Consider the following 17,712-nt stretch of genomic DNA (forward strand, 5'->3'; position numbering starts at 1 on the left):
TATTTTAACCTACAAATTTACTATTTCTGGTGCTCTTCATTCCTTGTAAAGATCTGAATTTTCATTTGGTATTATTACCCTCTATCCTAAAGGGATGAATGCTATATCCTGCATATTTCTTTGGTTTTTCTTATAGTGCAGGTCTACCGGACAGGAATCCTCTCATTTTTGTTCAATGTAAGATGTTTCCATTTCACTTTCATTTTTCAAGGATATTTTCATCAACTGCAAAATTCTAGAATGACTGTTTTGTTTTAAACTTTTTGTAAGAGCAGTTTTAGGTTCACAGCAAAATTGACCCAAGGTACAAAGATTTCATACATATAACCCCTGCCCCCAAAGGTGCATAGCTTCTGCCATTATCAACACACCCATCAAAGTGTGATATTTGTTACAACTGAGTACCTTTATTGACAGCATTATCACCCAAAGTGAAGTTCACCTTAGGGTCATTTTGGTGTTACACGTTCTATGGGTTTGGACAAATGTATGACATGTACCCATCATTATGGCATCATACAAGGTGTTTTCACTACCCTAAAAATCCTCTGTGCTCTGCTTAGTCATCCTTTCCCCACCGCCAACCCTTGGTGACCACTGATGTTTTTACTGTCTCCATAGTTTTGCCTTTTCCAGAATGTTATATAGTTAGACAGTAGTTAGCCTTTTCAGATTGGTTTCTTTCACTATAATATATATTTAAGATTCCTCCACATTTTTTCATAGCTTGATAGCTTATTTCTTTTCAGTGTTGAAAATAACTCAGTGTTTGTATATAACAGTTTATTTACCCACTTACTGAAGGATCAGAGCAGACTTTAGTCTAGGACTGATTTTCTTCATGGGTAAGGCAAAGTCCTTTTCAATATTCTACCCTATGTCCCATAAATCACAAGGATTTCCACTATGGTGGGTAAGAACACAAACTACTCCAGCTGGTGTACGGATTGTCACCTCTAATACTTCCAGAGTTCTATTCCCAACCTCAGGTAGCTTCCTCATGTGGATGCACGACTTAATATTCAGATGAAGACCTGAGAGGTACTGTAGATCTCTGGAAAACTCTCTTTCTCATACTTTATACTGCAAACTCAATCACCCTGGCTTCCCCAGACTCCTGGAAACTTTCTCCAGCCAGTAAGCTGGGAAATTGCTCATTTTGTTTCCCTTCTTTCAGGAATGTGTCGTGCTGTCTGATGTTCAATGCCAGAAAATCGTTTCATATATTTTGTTTAGATTTTTTGTTTGTTTTAGGCAAGGGGATAAATCTGGCCTCTCTTCTCTCAGCTAACTTAGAATTCTACATTGGCAGTGTTTTTTGTCAGTATCTTAAAAAAATGTCATTACGTATTATTTCACAATTTCTGTTGTCTTTTTTTGATTGCTTTTAAGATTTTCTCTTTATCTTTGGTTTTCAGCGGGGCAGTGGTGTGCTCAGGTACGGTTTTACTTGAATTTGCCCTACATGGGATTGCTGAGCCTCCAAAATCTGCAGGTGGATGTCTTATCTCAAATTGGTAATGGCCTTAGATGATTTCTTCAACTATTGCTTCTGCTCTATTTTCTCTCTTCTCTTTTTCTGGGATTCCACATATATGGATAAAACCTTTGACCATGTTCTACATCTCTCTTATGGTCTATTCTGGTTTCCCATTCCCGCCCCCCCCCCCCCCATATTTCTTTCTCTTGATTTTGGACTCTGGGCTCTAAAACTGTAACAAGATAAATTTCTGCTGTTTCAAGCTACCAGGTTTGTGGTAATTTATTATGGCGTCCCTAGGAAACAAATACAACCACTATATATCCATACTGAAATTGCACAATTAAATAAACGGATGGCAGATAGTGGGAGTCAAGTTTTTCAGTTGGAATGGGCAGTTATGAATAAGAAGGATCCAGTGGTTCCCATGGTAATGGGTTAGTTACAGTTAGAGACACCAGTATGAACCTGTGAGTTCATGAATATGATATATATACATTGTAAAAGTTCTATCTGGTTATCTAAAGAAATCTCTATCCATTTATTTATACATCCATCCAGTATACACACATATATGTCCTTGCTCTGTTAGCTCAAAAGGCCAAGAAACAGTAACATTCCAGTAGCAACAACAGAGCCCAGATCTTGGTTTCTAATACTCTTCTCTAGTAAAATGAACCAGTGCTCCTTGGAGAAATGTCTGGTTTTAGGCTAGGGCAGAGGATATAAATGGTAAATCTGGAGCATCTTGTAATGCCAGAAACTAAGGAAATGTGGGAGGAAAACAAACAAAAAGATGAGGTATATCAGAGAAATAGGAGTCAACCCAAAGTGCCCTTTTGACAAAACTGGAATTATCTGAGCAACAAAATAAAGTGATATTGGATTATAGACCTAAGTATAAATACTTAGAAATCCTCACTGACATAAATAAATGTCCTAATAAATAAGCAAATTATCAAATAATGAATAATTAAATAAATAAATGGGGAAGAATGGAACAATCTTCGACTCAGGAAAATTCCAAATAATTAATGGAATTATAAAAGAGATGGAGCATAACTCTCCATCCCTTCAGCATTGGCCTCACACAGTGACTTCCTTCCCAAGATTATATTATGGAGAAAGGGGAAAAGAGTGTAACTTTACAGTGGAGAAACATGATGACATTCTCTCAGGTATGGAATAAAGGTCAATATCAATAGTAATAAGTCATGTTGATGACATCCTTGATGTGATGTGTACCTCTGTGGTCTTCCTCCCTCAAATCAATAACCCTAGTCTATCTAATCATGAGAAAAATCTCAGTTGAGGGACTTTCTACAAAATAACTAACTGACCAGTAATCCTCAAAAATAGCAAGGTCATCAGAAACAAGGAAACACTGAGAAAGTGTCACAGGCAAGAGGAGCTTAAGGAGACATAACTAAATGTAATGTGGTTTGTCTAGATGGGATCCTAGAACAGAAAAAGGACAGTGGGTAAAAACTAAGAAAATCTAAATACAGATTTTAGGTAATAATAATGTATCAATTTGGTTCATTAATCTTGACAAATGTACTATACTAGTAAGAAGTTAATAACTTTTTTTTAAAGGGCCTAAAGAGATTAACAACTATTTGTAATAAGTGGACCTTGTTTGAGTCCTGATTAGAACAAGTCTATCTAGAGATATTTGTGAATCAATCTAACCTATCTGCCTCATGGACTATGTATATCATGGTGACAAAAGATTTATTTTTAAATTTGATCCTATGATAATATCATCATGGTCCATTTCTTAGAGACACAAACTACATAAAGGTAAAATTACATGTTGTGAATGATTTTTAAATAGTTTAAGAAAAAAAAAAAAAAGCAAATGTGCCAAGATGTTGAAAATTGTTGAATCTGCCTGATGGGAATATGGGAGTTCATTATATTTTTATACTTCTTCTTCTACATTATTTTTTTTTCTACTTTCATTACATTTGAAAAAATTCATAATAGAATCATGACTTTTTTTCCAAGTGTCCTTTTGGTAACTTCTATGCTAAATATGATCATGGATATTCTCATTATAGAACATTCTACCCAAGTATAAATATCTACAAATACGATGTTGCATCTCCATTTTTAGTACACTGCTTCTTCAATATCCCTTAATTCAAGAAATACTTCTGAGATTTAATAAACTAGATTTAAATTTTGAAAAAATGCCTACACTAATAGAGACACTTACCAGGGCACTTTGGGTTGACTCCTGTGTCTCCGATGCCTACATTAACATTGCACAAGCATCTATTTCTATTACTGATTTTGATTTTAAAGATCTTGTGCCATATTCATCCTTCTGTTAGAGTGTTGCTATAAAATCTACAATTCTTCAGGAGTACTCCTAATATTTTGCTTGGGAGTAATAAAAATAATGAAATAAAACTGTCTTAATTTTCTGAATTGAAAGTAGGTGCATTATGTACTTTAAGGTTATGAGAAATGCAAAGCAATCTGACTTGGGAAATTAAGTCTTTCCCCCTAAGGATAAAAAATAACACAGTTAATGATAACCCATCTATGAATTTTTGCTTTTACAGTCCTTTGTACAATTACAGTTATGCATCTTATAGCTCTATATGACTTTGAATGCCATTAAGTGAAAACCTGGGCTATTTATCTCTTCTTCTTATCAGCTTTTTTTTTGGGGGGGTAGTAGTGGTTGTGGGGTTGTACCTTGTGTCTAAAAATTTATTTTGATTTCTCCTGTCATTTTTAAATTAAGAGTGCCAGTACTCCAAATAAAAGATGTTTGGACTGTCACAAACAGACTTCAGAATCTTCATCTTGTGCTCTCTTTGATCCTGAACTGCCTCATCTGAAAAATGTCAATACTTGTTTGAAGACAAGGAGTTGGACTAAGTAACATTTTTTAAAGTACATAACTCTCCGTGACCAAATTTTATGAAGTAGTATGCTACTTAAAAAAAAATTTTATTGTGCTATAACTAACATATAACATATTAATTTCAGGTATACAACTACATTGATTCAATAATTCTACACTGAGTAATTTACAGAATAATGCACTTTCAATGGTGCATATTTTGACTACTTCCAAAAATAAAGGCTTTTTATTTTATATAAAATTACAATGATCCTAAATGATATCAATAATGAATGAAATTTAATTTCCAAATTAGCATAAATCCATGAAATGGATCCACCATCCACGTTAAAATGAAAAGTCTGGATGAAATATTTGTTTCATTGTCTCCCCACGCCAAACTAAAGACAGTAAATTATGCAAACCTAACAATGTTACTTTGCATGGGGCTCAAAGGGTTCCTGTGTATTCTTCAGAATTGTCAGAAGGGCATAGTTCACCTCAACTTCCACATTTGTTTAACTGACAGGATTTTTTTATTCTAAGAGGATCTCTTCTTTTCCTTCTTTCTTTTCCTTGGTAGTAAATTTGCACTTTCTCTTACAAAATGAAGTTAGCAGTAGTTGGAAGTTTAGATTTGTTTCCCTTAATAACACAGAAAGTTTAAAACCTCATTAAACTGTCCACTTTTTTTGTTTTGTTCTGTTTTCTGAAAATGTTATAGTTCTATGAAACTCTCACATCTGGGAATTAGTGACAGAGATCACTCACAGAGCTTAACTATCCCCTAGGGTTTACTATAAAGCCAAAAAGAGAATGGAACTTTTCAAAAAGCAGATTTTTCTGCCTTTTTGGTTAAAGAATAGACATTCCCCAGTATGCAAAAAGTAAGTTGTCTCACTAGCTTTAGAGTTTTCCTTTCATAAGGAATATTTGCTCAATGGAAACAGATCTATAAAAGATATAAAACCATAAACAAACAAAAAAAATCCTCTAGTATGGGACTACTCAGAAAATAAAACTGCTGCATCTCTTTACACTTTTTAAAATCTTATTTCTAATTTTTTTTTTTTTTTTAGAAAATCTTATTTATTTGTTTGAGAGAGACAGAGAGCACAAACAGGAGTGGGGCTGAGGGAGAGGGACAGACTCCCTATGGAGCATGGAGCTGGACACGGGGCTTGATCCCAGGATCCTGGAATCATGACCTGAGCCGAAGGCAGACACTTAACCAACTGAGCTTGCCCAGAAACCCCAATCCTATTTTTTAAATAACAAATTTATCATGTGCTTTCCCCCATCAGCCTGGTGCAAGCAGGATTACCTCTAGATGAAATCTACTATCCTTTCTGTACTTGTCATACCATTTCTCAGACTGGCAAACCTGACTCTCATTATCTTCACTATACTTATTTTATTAAACCCTCTAAGAAATCAGCCCTTATTCCTGCAGCTGTCCTTCCCTCAGCAATGTACTCTTCACCACGTGTATGTCCCCTCCCTCTCCTCTGGCTGCCTCCCCCTCCCAAGCCATCTGCGCTCCCGATCACTACCCCACATCACCAGGCCCCCTGTGTGGAGATCTAACCCACTTGGGTTTGGGCACTCCCTGCAGGACAGTGCTCCTCACCGTGCTTGGGTCCCAATCTCATGCACAGAATTGCGCCAAGGTGTACACTGGTGTTTGGACTCTGATTCCCTATACCTGCTTCCAGCGCATGTGGATGTCTGCCTCAGCCCGCTCAGGCCCTGGCTCCCCACATCAGGCTGCCTCACGTGAGAACTTTCACCAGCCCACCTGGCTTCAACTCCCCACACTGTGTCACCATCTCCCTCTGCACTGACACACTCCTCACAGTCCTCAGGCCCTGACTCTCCATGCAAGGTCCCCTCCCCCACCCTACCCCCCCAACACCTGGTGCTAATACCTCCCTCACACTATTTAGGCTCTTACATTCCATGCTGCCCCCCTCCCACCCATACGGATGCCACCCTCAACAGGCCTGCACTGCGCTAGCCTTCCATGCTGATGCCCTTCCTATGCAGCCATCTGAAGCTGGGCTGTCTCCCTGCAGGTACACTTCTCTGCCCCTATCCTGCTCAGATACTGACACCCTGAGCTGGACCTCCTCATGCCTGGGCATCTTACTCAATCCTTGGCTTTCTCATGGCAGCCAGCACCCACTTGCTGATGCTCTTCTTACCCCACTCTGGCCCCAACACCCTGCTCTGAGCTACTCCAGCCCTCCCCACAAACACTGACAACCATTTTGCTGTGCCCTTCCCAAAGTCTTCAACACTGACTGGTTCAGGAAGGGAAGGGAAAGAAGGCGGAAGGAGCCGTAATTATTTTGACTATTCTTTATTTTCCCTCTTGTTTTGGAAACCATGGAGCAATGCTGGGTAAAACAAATATACTAATCTTACCTTTAGTTTTGCCTCACACTTCTTTTTTAACTTGCACTATTAATTATGTTCATTATTTTATATCTTCCAAACTGTATTTTGGTCAGTTGCCACCAGTCCTCTGTGGAAAATGCAGGGCATGCGTGAATAAATGAGGCAAGCCCAACTCCAGGAAGCGAGGGACTTGTGTTCTGCTCAGCTACATATCCCCAGGACTGAAGGCAGTGAGGATCAGAGTGAAACTGAAAATACTTATCAGTGATATAATGCAGACAAAGATACCAGTCAAATAAAAGAGAGGGGAACTTGTTAGGGATCAGAGTTCTGGAAGACCCCTGCAGAAAGTGCTAACTTAGTTGATGAAGTGTGTGTATGTGCATGTGTACATGCGTGAGGAGTGCAGAGGTTCCAGGGAAGGGTCCCTCTGGAAGGGAGACGTTACTTGGGGTCTTTACTAGCCAGCATGGGAGCATTAAACATTTTATACAACCTCAATACAAATTTGTTGAGTAAGAAAGGTTTTCACTGTGACGTACCTTACTCTCTGAGCAAGTTACTCAGGGAAAGTACAGCTAGTTCTATCCGTATCAGGACCATCTCCTCAGGGAGAGGCCTGGAGAAGGCACCAAGTGCACACCAGCAGCATCAGTAAAAGCTGTGCGAGACAACAGCAGGCTACTTGGTCCATACGCAAGCGAGGGAAGGTGACTCTTAAACTTTCTCTAGTCTAGTAAAAGGCAAACCACCCAAGTATAAGAGATTAGGAAAGAAAAAATGAAACCAAAAGCCAACTTTGACAGAAAACTGTTGATAAGTGAGTGGGAAACTAATTCACATATAAGAAAAAAGTTCATTTTGTCTAAAATCTCTCTTAAGCCAACTGAAACTTTTTTCTTATACGATAATTCACTTTCTCTGTCTGACTTACTCACTTAGCATAATCTCCTCCAGTCCCATCCATGTGGATGCAAAAGATGGGTATTAAGGAGGGCACGGACTGCATGGAGCGCTGGGTGTTATATGCAAACAATGAATCATGGAACACTACATCAAAAACTAATGATGTACTGTATGGTGACTAACACAATTTAAAAAATAATTAGTTTTTAAAAAGACACATTTCTGAACATTGCCTATCCTCCAAACAGGAAAAGCCAAAGTCACTGGTTTTTACGTATCACTGTGTATGTAATATTTATCATTTTCTGCCTTTAAAGCATGGATCTTGAATTTCCTTATTTATACAAAAGCTAGATAGGTTACTTCCTCATGCATATGAGAATGCTGCTGGTTCCCACTTCTGGCTCTTTGGAAATAAAATCATTCTATGGCATTTGAAAGTTTCCCACATTTTCCTATTGCTTAGAACACATCAGCACATTGATGGCTATACGCTTATCAAACCTGTCCATGGATTCTTTGCTGCTCGTCCCATTAAGAGGCAGGGCCGACGTCCTCTTCCCTTGCAGCTGGTCGGCCTGAAAAGCTTGTGTATGACGAAGAGACTGCAGTGGGACTTCAGAGGCTAGGACAAAAACGGCCATGTGGTCCTGCCTGGCTCTCTTGGGACACTCTGGGGGAAGCCAGCTGACCACTAAGAAGTCCAACTACCCTTAGAACTACCATCAGCAACTGAAGCTGAACAGGTTACAAACAGGGGCTCCTACTGGAAGGCCTGCCCAAGTACCCAGCTGCTAACTGGAAATCAGCTGCCACCTCAGGTGAGGCCTGTGGGATGCCCAGCCCAACAGCGCCTTCCCATGACTGTATCCCCAGCCAGCATTTGACCATATGCACATGAGGGATCGCAAGTTAGAACTGGCTGGCAGAGCCCTCCCCCAAACTCCCAGCCCACAAAATCCTAAGCAAAATCAAATAGTTATCTGCTCTATGAAAATTATTACTTATGCCCATTGAAGTCTTGAACCAAGTAAAAAAAAAAAAAAAATCAAATAGCTGTTGTTTGCCACAACAACAACGTGTAGGATAATGCATATTGATGGTAACAGTAACTGTAATGACCAAGGAAGTATTTTCTGACCAATTCTATCATATTTTGTACCTTTAGTAAAAGGCAATTTCAGACCCAAGTTATATTAGCCAAAATAGGCCAAGTTCTACTGTGCTCTAATAATTTAGCCTGAAGAGTCAACAGGAAGGCAAGTATGCCAGATATCTTCCATTCCCTCTCTGGTTTCCCTCTTCATTGTGTTCCCCTCTGCTTCATTGTGCTCTGTTGTCAGGAAGTTTGCCTGCATTCATTGACTTGCTTTTCCTCTGGTTCCAACTGGGTTCAGCTAATACAAAGACAGGAGGTGAGGGACAAGTGAAGTAAGGATATTTATTCCCCCACCCCACCCTGCCCAGTTTCCCAGGCCTGCTCCCTCTGAGGTAGGCCATCACTCTTGTTTAGAGACCTGCTCAAGACACTTCCCTCATAGGTCTTGGTAATGGTCTTTCACTTGCCCCTTGCCCCTTCAGATTTAGAGGTTCTAACAGTCCCCATCCCACCCCAGAGCTAGGCCTTAGGGATACTGTGCTATGTACTGTTGACTACCTAAACTTGGTCCACATCTTGTAAGTAATTCCCTTTCTAAGCTCTCCTCAAATCACCCAGTTTAATATGCCATCCACTTCTTGGTGTTTGCCTAATCCTGTGTCTGTGATTGAAAGAATCATTAAATATGTCTTTACATTAAAAAAGAAAAATTACCCTGAAATCTCAGTGGTTTCGTTCAACAGAAATGTGTCCTGTTCAAGGATAGGTGAGGAATTCTGTTCTTTCTGGTGAGTCAGGGAATCGAACCCCTGCATGGGATGACGACTTCATTTCATAGACTGCAGCAGCAGCGACACTATCCTACAGCATATCTTCATTCAGAAAAAAGTGTCACGCTATTCTGGCAATACCACTTTTTAAAAGTTACCAAGCGTAGCATAGATTGGTGGTCTCCAGTATGGTTTCCCCTTTTCTTCCTTTTAATTATAGCAACAGCGTAAACGTTAGCAGGGTACCTAGCCACCTGCCTACAGATGCATCTGCAGCCGAGAGTACCATGTAACTAAGCTCAGGCTGATGGGACATGAGCAGAGTGAAATGTGTAATTTCTAGATCCTCTTACAGGCATTTGCCCTGTATTTTCTCTCTGCCTTTCCTCCCCTCTGGAACACCTCACTTTTAGACTGAGAAGAGAAAAATAAAATCCATCTATCCACGTATCTAGTTAAGTCACTTAATTCTTTTTTACCAAGAGCAGAGAATGATGACAGATGGTGTCATACTAACTTAGAAACTAACTTTTCACACCTTTTCCTATTGTACACCTTTATTTTATACTGACATTACATTTTCATTTCCCCCTTTTAATCTGTACTTTTGAATACACTGTTACATTACTGAACTTCCACTGTTCTTTACTTAACTGAACTCTAACTCACATGGCAGCTTCCTTTGAAGGCATGGACTCTCTGATGTAGAACACAGACACTGCAGTGTGGGACAGGGAAGCGTCCGTTCAAAGGTTGATGATCCTGCTTCTCATCCTGGGGGGGTATCTCAGACAAACCCTAAAGTCCACTGAAATAAAGACTTGCAGCCAAAATTAACCTCTCCAAAAAGGTGTAAAGGTTAAATAGTAGATATGTTTAGCTCCTAACATGTTATGGCTCCCCCGCCTCAAATTTTAAAATTACCCAATATAATGAAGGCAATTTGGTACCATGGCTCACAGTGCTGATCCTGGAATCAGAACAAATCTGGGTTTGACCCTCAGCCTTCCCACTTACTACTAATTTGACTAGAGGCAAGTTAACTGTCAAAGGTGAGTAGAATGATTCATAGAGTAGCTGTGAAAATGAAAGAAAATAGTACACACTGAGTCCTTCATATACTGCCAAAGGATTCAATGTGAGTGGTTAGTATAACTATCCCTTCGCATATGCTGTTCCCTCTGCCTGGAATACCTCTCTCCTCTTGTTGATCTGGGGAATTCCTTCACCTTCATTACAACTCATGCCCTGTGATGCCTTCTCACCTCCTCCGCCAGCCAGGAGCAATCTTTCCCTTATTGATGTTACTGAGAAGACATGTGTATTAATCTTGCTTTATCGTAGGATACTCTAATTCCCTTTTTAAATAGTTGTCCCTCCTCACTGTGTGCGTGGTCTGTTTCTTCTTCACTGCTGAATCGCATTACTCAGTGGAGTACACTCTGTAGGTTCTTAAATATGTTTGCAAAATGAACTGAATAAATCCTTGAATTCTCTCTAGAATCAACCCCCTTCTATTCTAGATTAGGAACAAGGCCTACAAATTAATTATGCCTTTCTTTCTATGAAAAGAATTGTCCTATCAAAATAATTTAAATGAAGCGTAATTAGTATCGCTGGTCTTACAAAAGGCAGTTATCTGAACATGAATATCTACAGATAGAGGCTCTCTAATGAGAATGTTCTTGTCTAACATTTCAAGTTTTTCTTGGGAATTGTAAGATGCAATTGAAAGGTCTTAAAAATCACAGTCAGTAATTGAAAATGTATCGCTTTTATAATAAGGAACAAGTTATTATTAGAATTTTAAGGATAGAAAATAATCATAAGAATAGTTAGCATGTATATGGAAATTCTTACTCTATGAAGTCTTTTCACCTTCTTCTAACTGCCTTGTGATAGTGAAAGCAGCTCTATTCCTATTACGTGAAAGGTTGTGTATGATCAATAAATACTATAGCAAAGATACAAATCCGCTTTGGCCAGCTTTGGTGGCCTTTGTTGTGGCTGTTAAATCCAGACTTCGATAAAATATATTATTATTATTATTATTACTCAGTCTTCTAGAGGGAAAGAGAATATACCCACGGATCCATCTTTGAGTAAGACCACTATTACCATTCCCTTTAAAGAACTTAATACCAGTTTTGATGACAGTGACAATACATAGTCTTAAAGAGTAAGAGACATTTTGTAAAAGAGAAATTTGAAACACCAAACATTGAAATAAAATACCTCAATGCAGATATGATGCATTCCTCCAGCCTTGTTTCTCTGCAGAAAACCTGCAATTGGACTGTCATTTCCCAACGGATGAAGCAGCTCCATCTTGGTGTTTCCCAGGTTGACAAAAACAACAGACACTCCATGCTCAGGAACAGGGACCGCCTCACTTACCCGGGCCCCCAGAACATTCTTATAAAACGCTGTGGCTTTTTCCAAGTCTGGCACTGCAATTGCTACATGATTGAGTCGACCTAGGTTCCACACAGGACTTGCTGCTTGAAGCGAGGACTGTGATGTGGAGAAAGTTCTTAATTTCGGAGCTGAAGTCTGAAGTCTGGAAAAAAACCCTGAAAAAGTGAATAGCCATTGATATCCTCCTTTTGAGAATTAATGGATTTGTAAAATTAATTTTTTAAAAAACTAAATGCATTCCCACGAACTGTTGTATGAGGGCTCCCCCTTTCTCCACACCCTCTCCAACACATGTTGTTTCCTGTCTTGTTAATTTTGGCCATTCTAACTGGTATAAGGTGGTATCTCAATGTGGTTTTGATTTGAATCTCCCTGATGGCTAATAATGAACATTTTTTCATGTGGTGTTAGCTGTTTATATGTCTTCATTGGAGAAGTGTCTGTTCATGTGTACAATGGACTATTATGCAGCCATCAAAAAGGATGAATACCCAACGTTTGCATCAACATGGACGGGACTGGAGGAGATTATGCTGAGTGAAATAAGTCAAGCAGAGAAAGTCAATTATCATATGGTTTCACTTACTTGTGGAACATAAGGAACAGCATGGAGAACATTTGGAGAAGGAAGGGGAAAATAAAGGGGGGAGGAACTGGAAGGGAGATGAACCATGAGAGACTGTGGACTATGAGAAACAAAGTGAGGGTTTTAGATGGGGGTGGGTTGGCCCTGTGTGGGTATTAAGGAGGGCACGTATTGCATGGAGCACTGGGTGTTATACGTAAACAATAAATCATGGAACACTACATCAAAAACTAATGATGTGCACCCAAAACCATAAGATACCTAGGAATAAACCTAACCAAAGAGGCAAAGAATCTATACTCAGAAAACTATAAAGTACTCATGAAAGAAATTGAGGAAGACACAAAGAAATGGAAAAATGTTCCATGCTCCTGGATTGGAAGAATAAATATTGTGAAAATGTCTATGCTACCTAAAGCAATCTACACATTTAATGCAATTCCTATCAAAGTACCATCCATCTTTTTCAAAGAAATGGAACAAATAATCCTAAAATTTATATGGAACCAGAAAAGACCTCGAATAGCCAAAGGAATATTGAAAAAGAAAGCCAAAGTTGGTGGCATCACAATTCTGGACTTCATGCTCTATTACAAAGCTGTCATCATCAAGACAACATGGTACTGGCACAAAAACAGACACATAGATCAATGGAACAGAATAGAGAGCCCAGAAATAGACCCTCAACTCTATGGTCAACTAATCTTCGACAAAGCAGGAAAGAATGTCCAATGGAAAAAAGACAGCCTCTTCAATAAATGGTGTTGGGAAAATTGGACAGCCACATGCAGAAAAATGAAATTGGACCATTTCCTTACACCACACATGAAAATAGACTCAAAATGGATGAAGGACCCCAATGTGAGAAAGGAATCCATCCAAATCCTTGAGGAGAACACAGGCAGCAACCTCTTCGACCTCAGCCGCAGCAACATCTTCCTAGGAACATCGCCAAAGGCAAGGGAAGCAAGGGCAAAAATGAACTATTGGGATTTCATCAAGATCAAAAGCTTTGGCACAGCAAAGGAAACAGTTAACAAAACCAAAAGACAACTGACAGAATGGGAGAAGATATTTGCAAACGACATATCAGATAAAGGACTAGTGTCCAAAATCTATAAAGAACTTAGCAAACTCAACACCCAAAGAACAAATAATCCAATCAAGAAATGGGCAGAGGACATGAACAGACATTTCTGCAAAGAAGACATCCAAATGGCCAACAGACACATGAAAAAGTGCTCCATATCACTCAGCATCAGGGAAATACAAATCAAAACCACAATGAGATATCACCTCACACCAGTCAGAATGGCTAAAATCAATAAGTCAGGAAATGACAGATGCTGGAGAGGATGTGGAGAAAGGGGAACCCTCCTACACTGTTGGTGGGAATGCAAGCTGGTGCAACCACTTTGGAAAACAGCATGGAGGTTCCTCAAAATGTTGAAAATAGAACTACCCTATGACCCAGCAATTGCACTACTGGGTATTTACCCTAAAGATACAAACGTAGTGATCCGAAGGGGCATGTGCACCCAAATGTTTATAGCAGCAATGTGTACAATAGCCAAACTATGGAAAGAACCTAGATGTCCATCAACAGATGAATGGATCAAGAAGATGTGGTATATATACACAATGGAATACTATGCAGCCATCAAAAGAAATGAAATCTTGCCATTTGCGACGACGTGGATAGAACTAGAGGGTATCATGCTTAGCGAAATAATTCAATCGGAGAAAGACAACTATCACATGATCTCCCTGATATGAGAAAGTGAGATGCAACATGGGGGGGTCAAGGGGGTAGGAGAAGAATAAATGAAACAAGATGGGATTGGGAGGGAGACAAACCGTAAGTGACTCTTAATCTCACAAAACAAACTGAAGGTTGCTGGGGAGAGGAGGGTTGGGCAAAGGGGGTGGGGTTATGGACATTGGGGAGGGTATGTGCTATGGTGAGTGCTGTGAAGTGTGTAAAACTGGCGATTCACAGACCTGTACCCCGGGGGATAAAAATATATGTTTATAAAAAATTAAAATAAAAAAATCACCAATTAAAAAAAAACTAATGATGTACTGTATGGTGACTAACATAATAAAAAATTTAAAAAAAAAAGAAATGCATAATACATGTAAAAATCATTTATATACCTATTCTGGTTTTAATTACTGAAGTTAAATCAGGCAGATAAATGGAAAAACTATGTCAAAATTACTCTGCTCTGAAACAACTGTCTGGAATCAAAAAATTAATTCTGAGCTTTTTAGATTTAAAACAAAGATGGTATTTTTCATAATTTATTTATTGATCACACTTAAAAGGACAACTACACATCATTAAGGATTACTTGCTATTCTCTGCATTTCATAAGAGGTAAGTTTGAATGTGACAGTGAAACAACACACATTCAATGATGAGAACAAGCAATTTTATTTCTACTTATAACTGATTTTTTGTCTTACAGTAATATGTATCAAAAGTCACAACCACTACAGTGCTTTTCAATGTCATTTAAAAAAATAATTACTAAGGAAAATATCTCACTGTTGCAAGAAAAACAAGCAAAGATTAAGAGGGTCCTTAAACTTCTGAGAATTCCCTCTGAGACCAGATTTTTTAAAACTGTTCCTTTTTATAATTTTGAAGAATTAGAAGCAGAACTACTTCTGAATGTGAAGAAATCTCTTTCATTTAGAAATGGAAGACTTGTAATGTGTTCTCTCTGTGGATTACTGTTTCCCTGGTCCCCAAAACACTGGATTTTAAGAGCCAGATTCTCCCCAGAATGAAAGCTATATACATACACGAGGTCTAAAAATAATCTTGTAAAACTACATCAGCTAATAAAGAAGGTACAAAATGGCAAATTGAAGAACACATATTCTAAACAATTAGATTTAGCTCTTAATGGAAAATACATTAAACAGTACTTAGTATCACAGAGCTCCAGCTAACAAATAATTAATTCCCCTTTACGGAAATTACTGATAATAAGGAAATTAAAATGACACTATTTAAGACCACAAACCTTGTGGGGAAAGGAAGTCTCATGTGTGTAGTCTTTCAACCCCCCACTCAGTCAGATAAAGATGAAAACCTCCTTACCAAGAGAGAAGAGCCCACAGGGCCTGCGCAGGGCATATCACCTTATCCCGAGAGTAGCTTTCCCTCTGTCCGGCTCAATGAATGCCCTTTTGTCTCAGCTTAAAGTGTGTGTGTGTCATATGTTACATGAGTCCTCATTGTTTTATCAGTCCTCTGTGGAGAGGGGACAGCACAAGAGAAGAGTGCATATGTAAACTGTCCTGCACTGGCCACTGGGAGAGACTCATTGGCAATGGTGGACCAACACCCACTATTAAAGGTAATCTTGCTCTGTCTCCTTTCTATGAAAGTAAAGCACTCTGCCATCTACTGCTTGTGTTTCCTTTGAAGACTCTGACACCAAGACGCAACGGGGAGAAGTATTTAGTCTTCCCCTGGGATTGGTAACCAGTACTGCTTGACAAACGTGATGTATCATAGGTCAGTAGAAGGCAAAATTCAGCCTCAGATAGTCTTCTGCTGTGCTCAAGCCTGTATTACTGATAGCGGAAATAACCAAAGGTTGTCATTATCAACAGGATGACCTAGCTCAGTTCTATGGACGACCTGCATTTTGAAATTCGCGTGTATTCCAAACTAGTACACATGTACATAAATGTACCATTGAAAGTAAACTTCATGAAAAGCATACCTACTCAATAGATGTGATGTGCTCTGACAGTTTCTACTCTGTTGCATTTTATTTCAGTTTTTAAAAAAATTCTGTCACTACCCACTAAATATCTATCTTGCTAAGTTTGCTGTAAAGATTAGATATTTGGTATAAAAAATATAATACAGTACCAGACATACATAATAGGTGCACAATAAATTCAGCCATTCTCATTATTATTGATATACAATGATCATTTGCTAACTGAGTGGTATGCAGGGTAATCTGTGGAGAGCAAGAAACCATCTCAAGAGCATGGTGGTAGTGAATTTTAAAAATGCTAACAACTGGGGCTCCTGGGTAAGAGCTTCTGCCTTCAGCTCAGGTCATGATCCCAGGTCCTGGGATTGAGCCCCACATCAGGCTCTCTGCTCAGTAGGGAGCCTGCTTCCCTTCCTCTCTCTGTCTGCCTCTCTGCCTACTTGTGATCTCTGTCAAATAAATAAATAAAATCTTAAAAAAAAAAAAAAAAAAGAGGGGCACCTGGCTAGCTCAGTTGGTAGAGCCTGAGGCTCTTGATCTCGGGGTCATGAGGTCGAGCCCTACATTGCATGTAGAGATTAAATGAATAAATACACTTTAAAAAATGAAGGGTTAAGAACATAAAAATAAGCAAAAACCATATAAGATACTCGATATCATTAGCCATTAGGGAAAGGCAAATCAAAAACACAACAGGATACCACTTCATATGCACAACTGAAAGTGTTGATACGGAAGTGGAAAACTGGAATCCTTGTACATTGCTGGTAAGAATGTAAAATGATAGAGCTGCCATGAAACAGTTTGGAAAACTCAGAAAGTTAAAAACACAATTAGCATGTCACTCAGAAATTCCACTCCTAGGTACCTAAAATAATTGAAAACATGTACTCAAACAAAAACTCGTACACAAATTTTCATGACAGCACTATTCCCAATGGCCATGGAAAATGATTTATATTCATACAGTGGAATATAATCCATGTAGTGGATATGAAGCAATGATATAACATGGATGAACCCTGAAAACACTATACTAAGTGACAACATTATGCTAAGTGACAGCTGCCAGACATAAAAGGTCATATGTTTATAGGAAATAGCCAGAATGGGTAAGTCCATAGAGACAAGAAGCAGAATAGTAGTTGCCAAGGGCTGGACAGAGGTGGGAATCGGGATTGATTGCTTAACTGGCACAAGATTTCCCTTTGGGATGATGAAAACGTCTTGGAATTAAATAAGATTATGGTTACACAACATGGTAAATATAATGTTGATAGCTTGTATATTTTAAAATGTTACATTATGTGAATTACCTTAAAACAACAACAATGGGATTACTTTAGCTAAAAGTCTAAAGTGCAATCCTATAGACTAAGCAAACTGGGGCAGAAAACATGGAATGAAGGGGTCCTTTTCTCCCTCCCTCTTCCTTTGTTCCTCCCTT

At 38.9% G+C, this 17,712-nt stretch overlaps 1 protein-coding gene across 1 annotated transcript in view; it reads right to left on the reverse strand.

Annotated features, from left to right (window-relative positions):
• MCEE (methylmalonyl-CoA epimerase) overlaps nucleotides 1-17,712 on the reverse strand; it is a 28,812-nt gene that overhangs the window by 5,750 nt on the left and 5,350 nt on the right. Inside the window, exon 2 of the mRNA XM_059180202.1 lies at nucleotides 11,751-12,088. Within this exon, the coding sequence (XP_059036185.1) occupies nucleotides 11,751-12,088 (338 nt within the window). The remainder of the gene's footprint in view (nucleotides 1-11,750; nucleotides 12,089-17,712) is intronic.

Source organism: Mustela lutreola, chromosome 7, assembly GCF_030435805.1.
Source record: "Mustela lutreola isolate mMusLut2 chromosome 7, mMusLut2.pri, whole genome shotgun sequence".
In the NCBI taxonomy this organism is placed as follows: Eukaryota; Metazoa; Chordata; class Mammalia; order Carnivora; family Mustelidae; genus Mustela; species Mustela lutreola.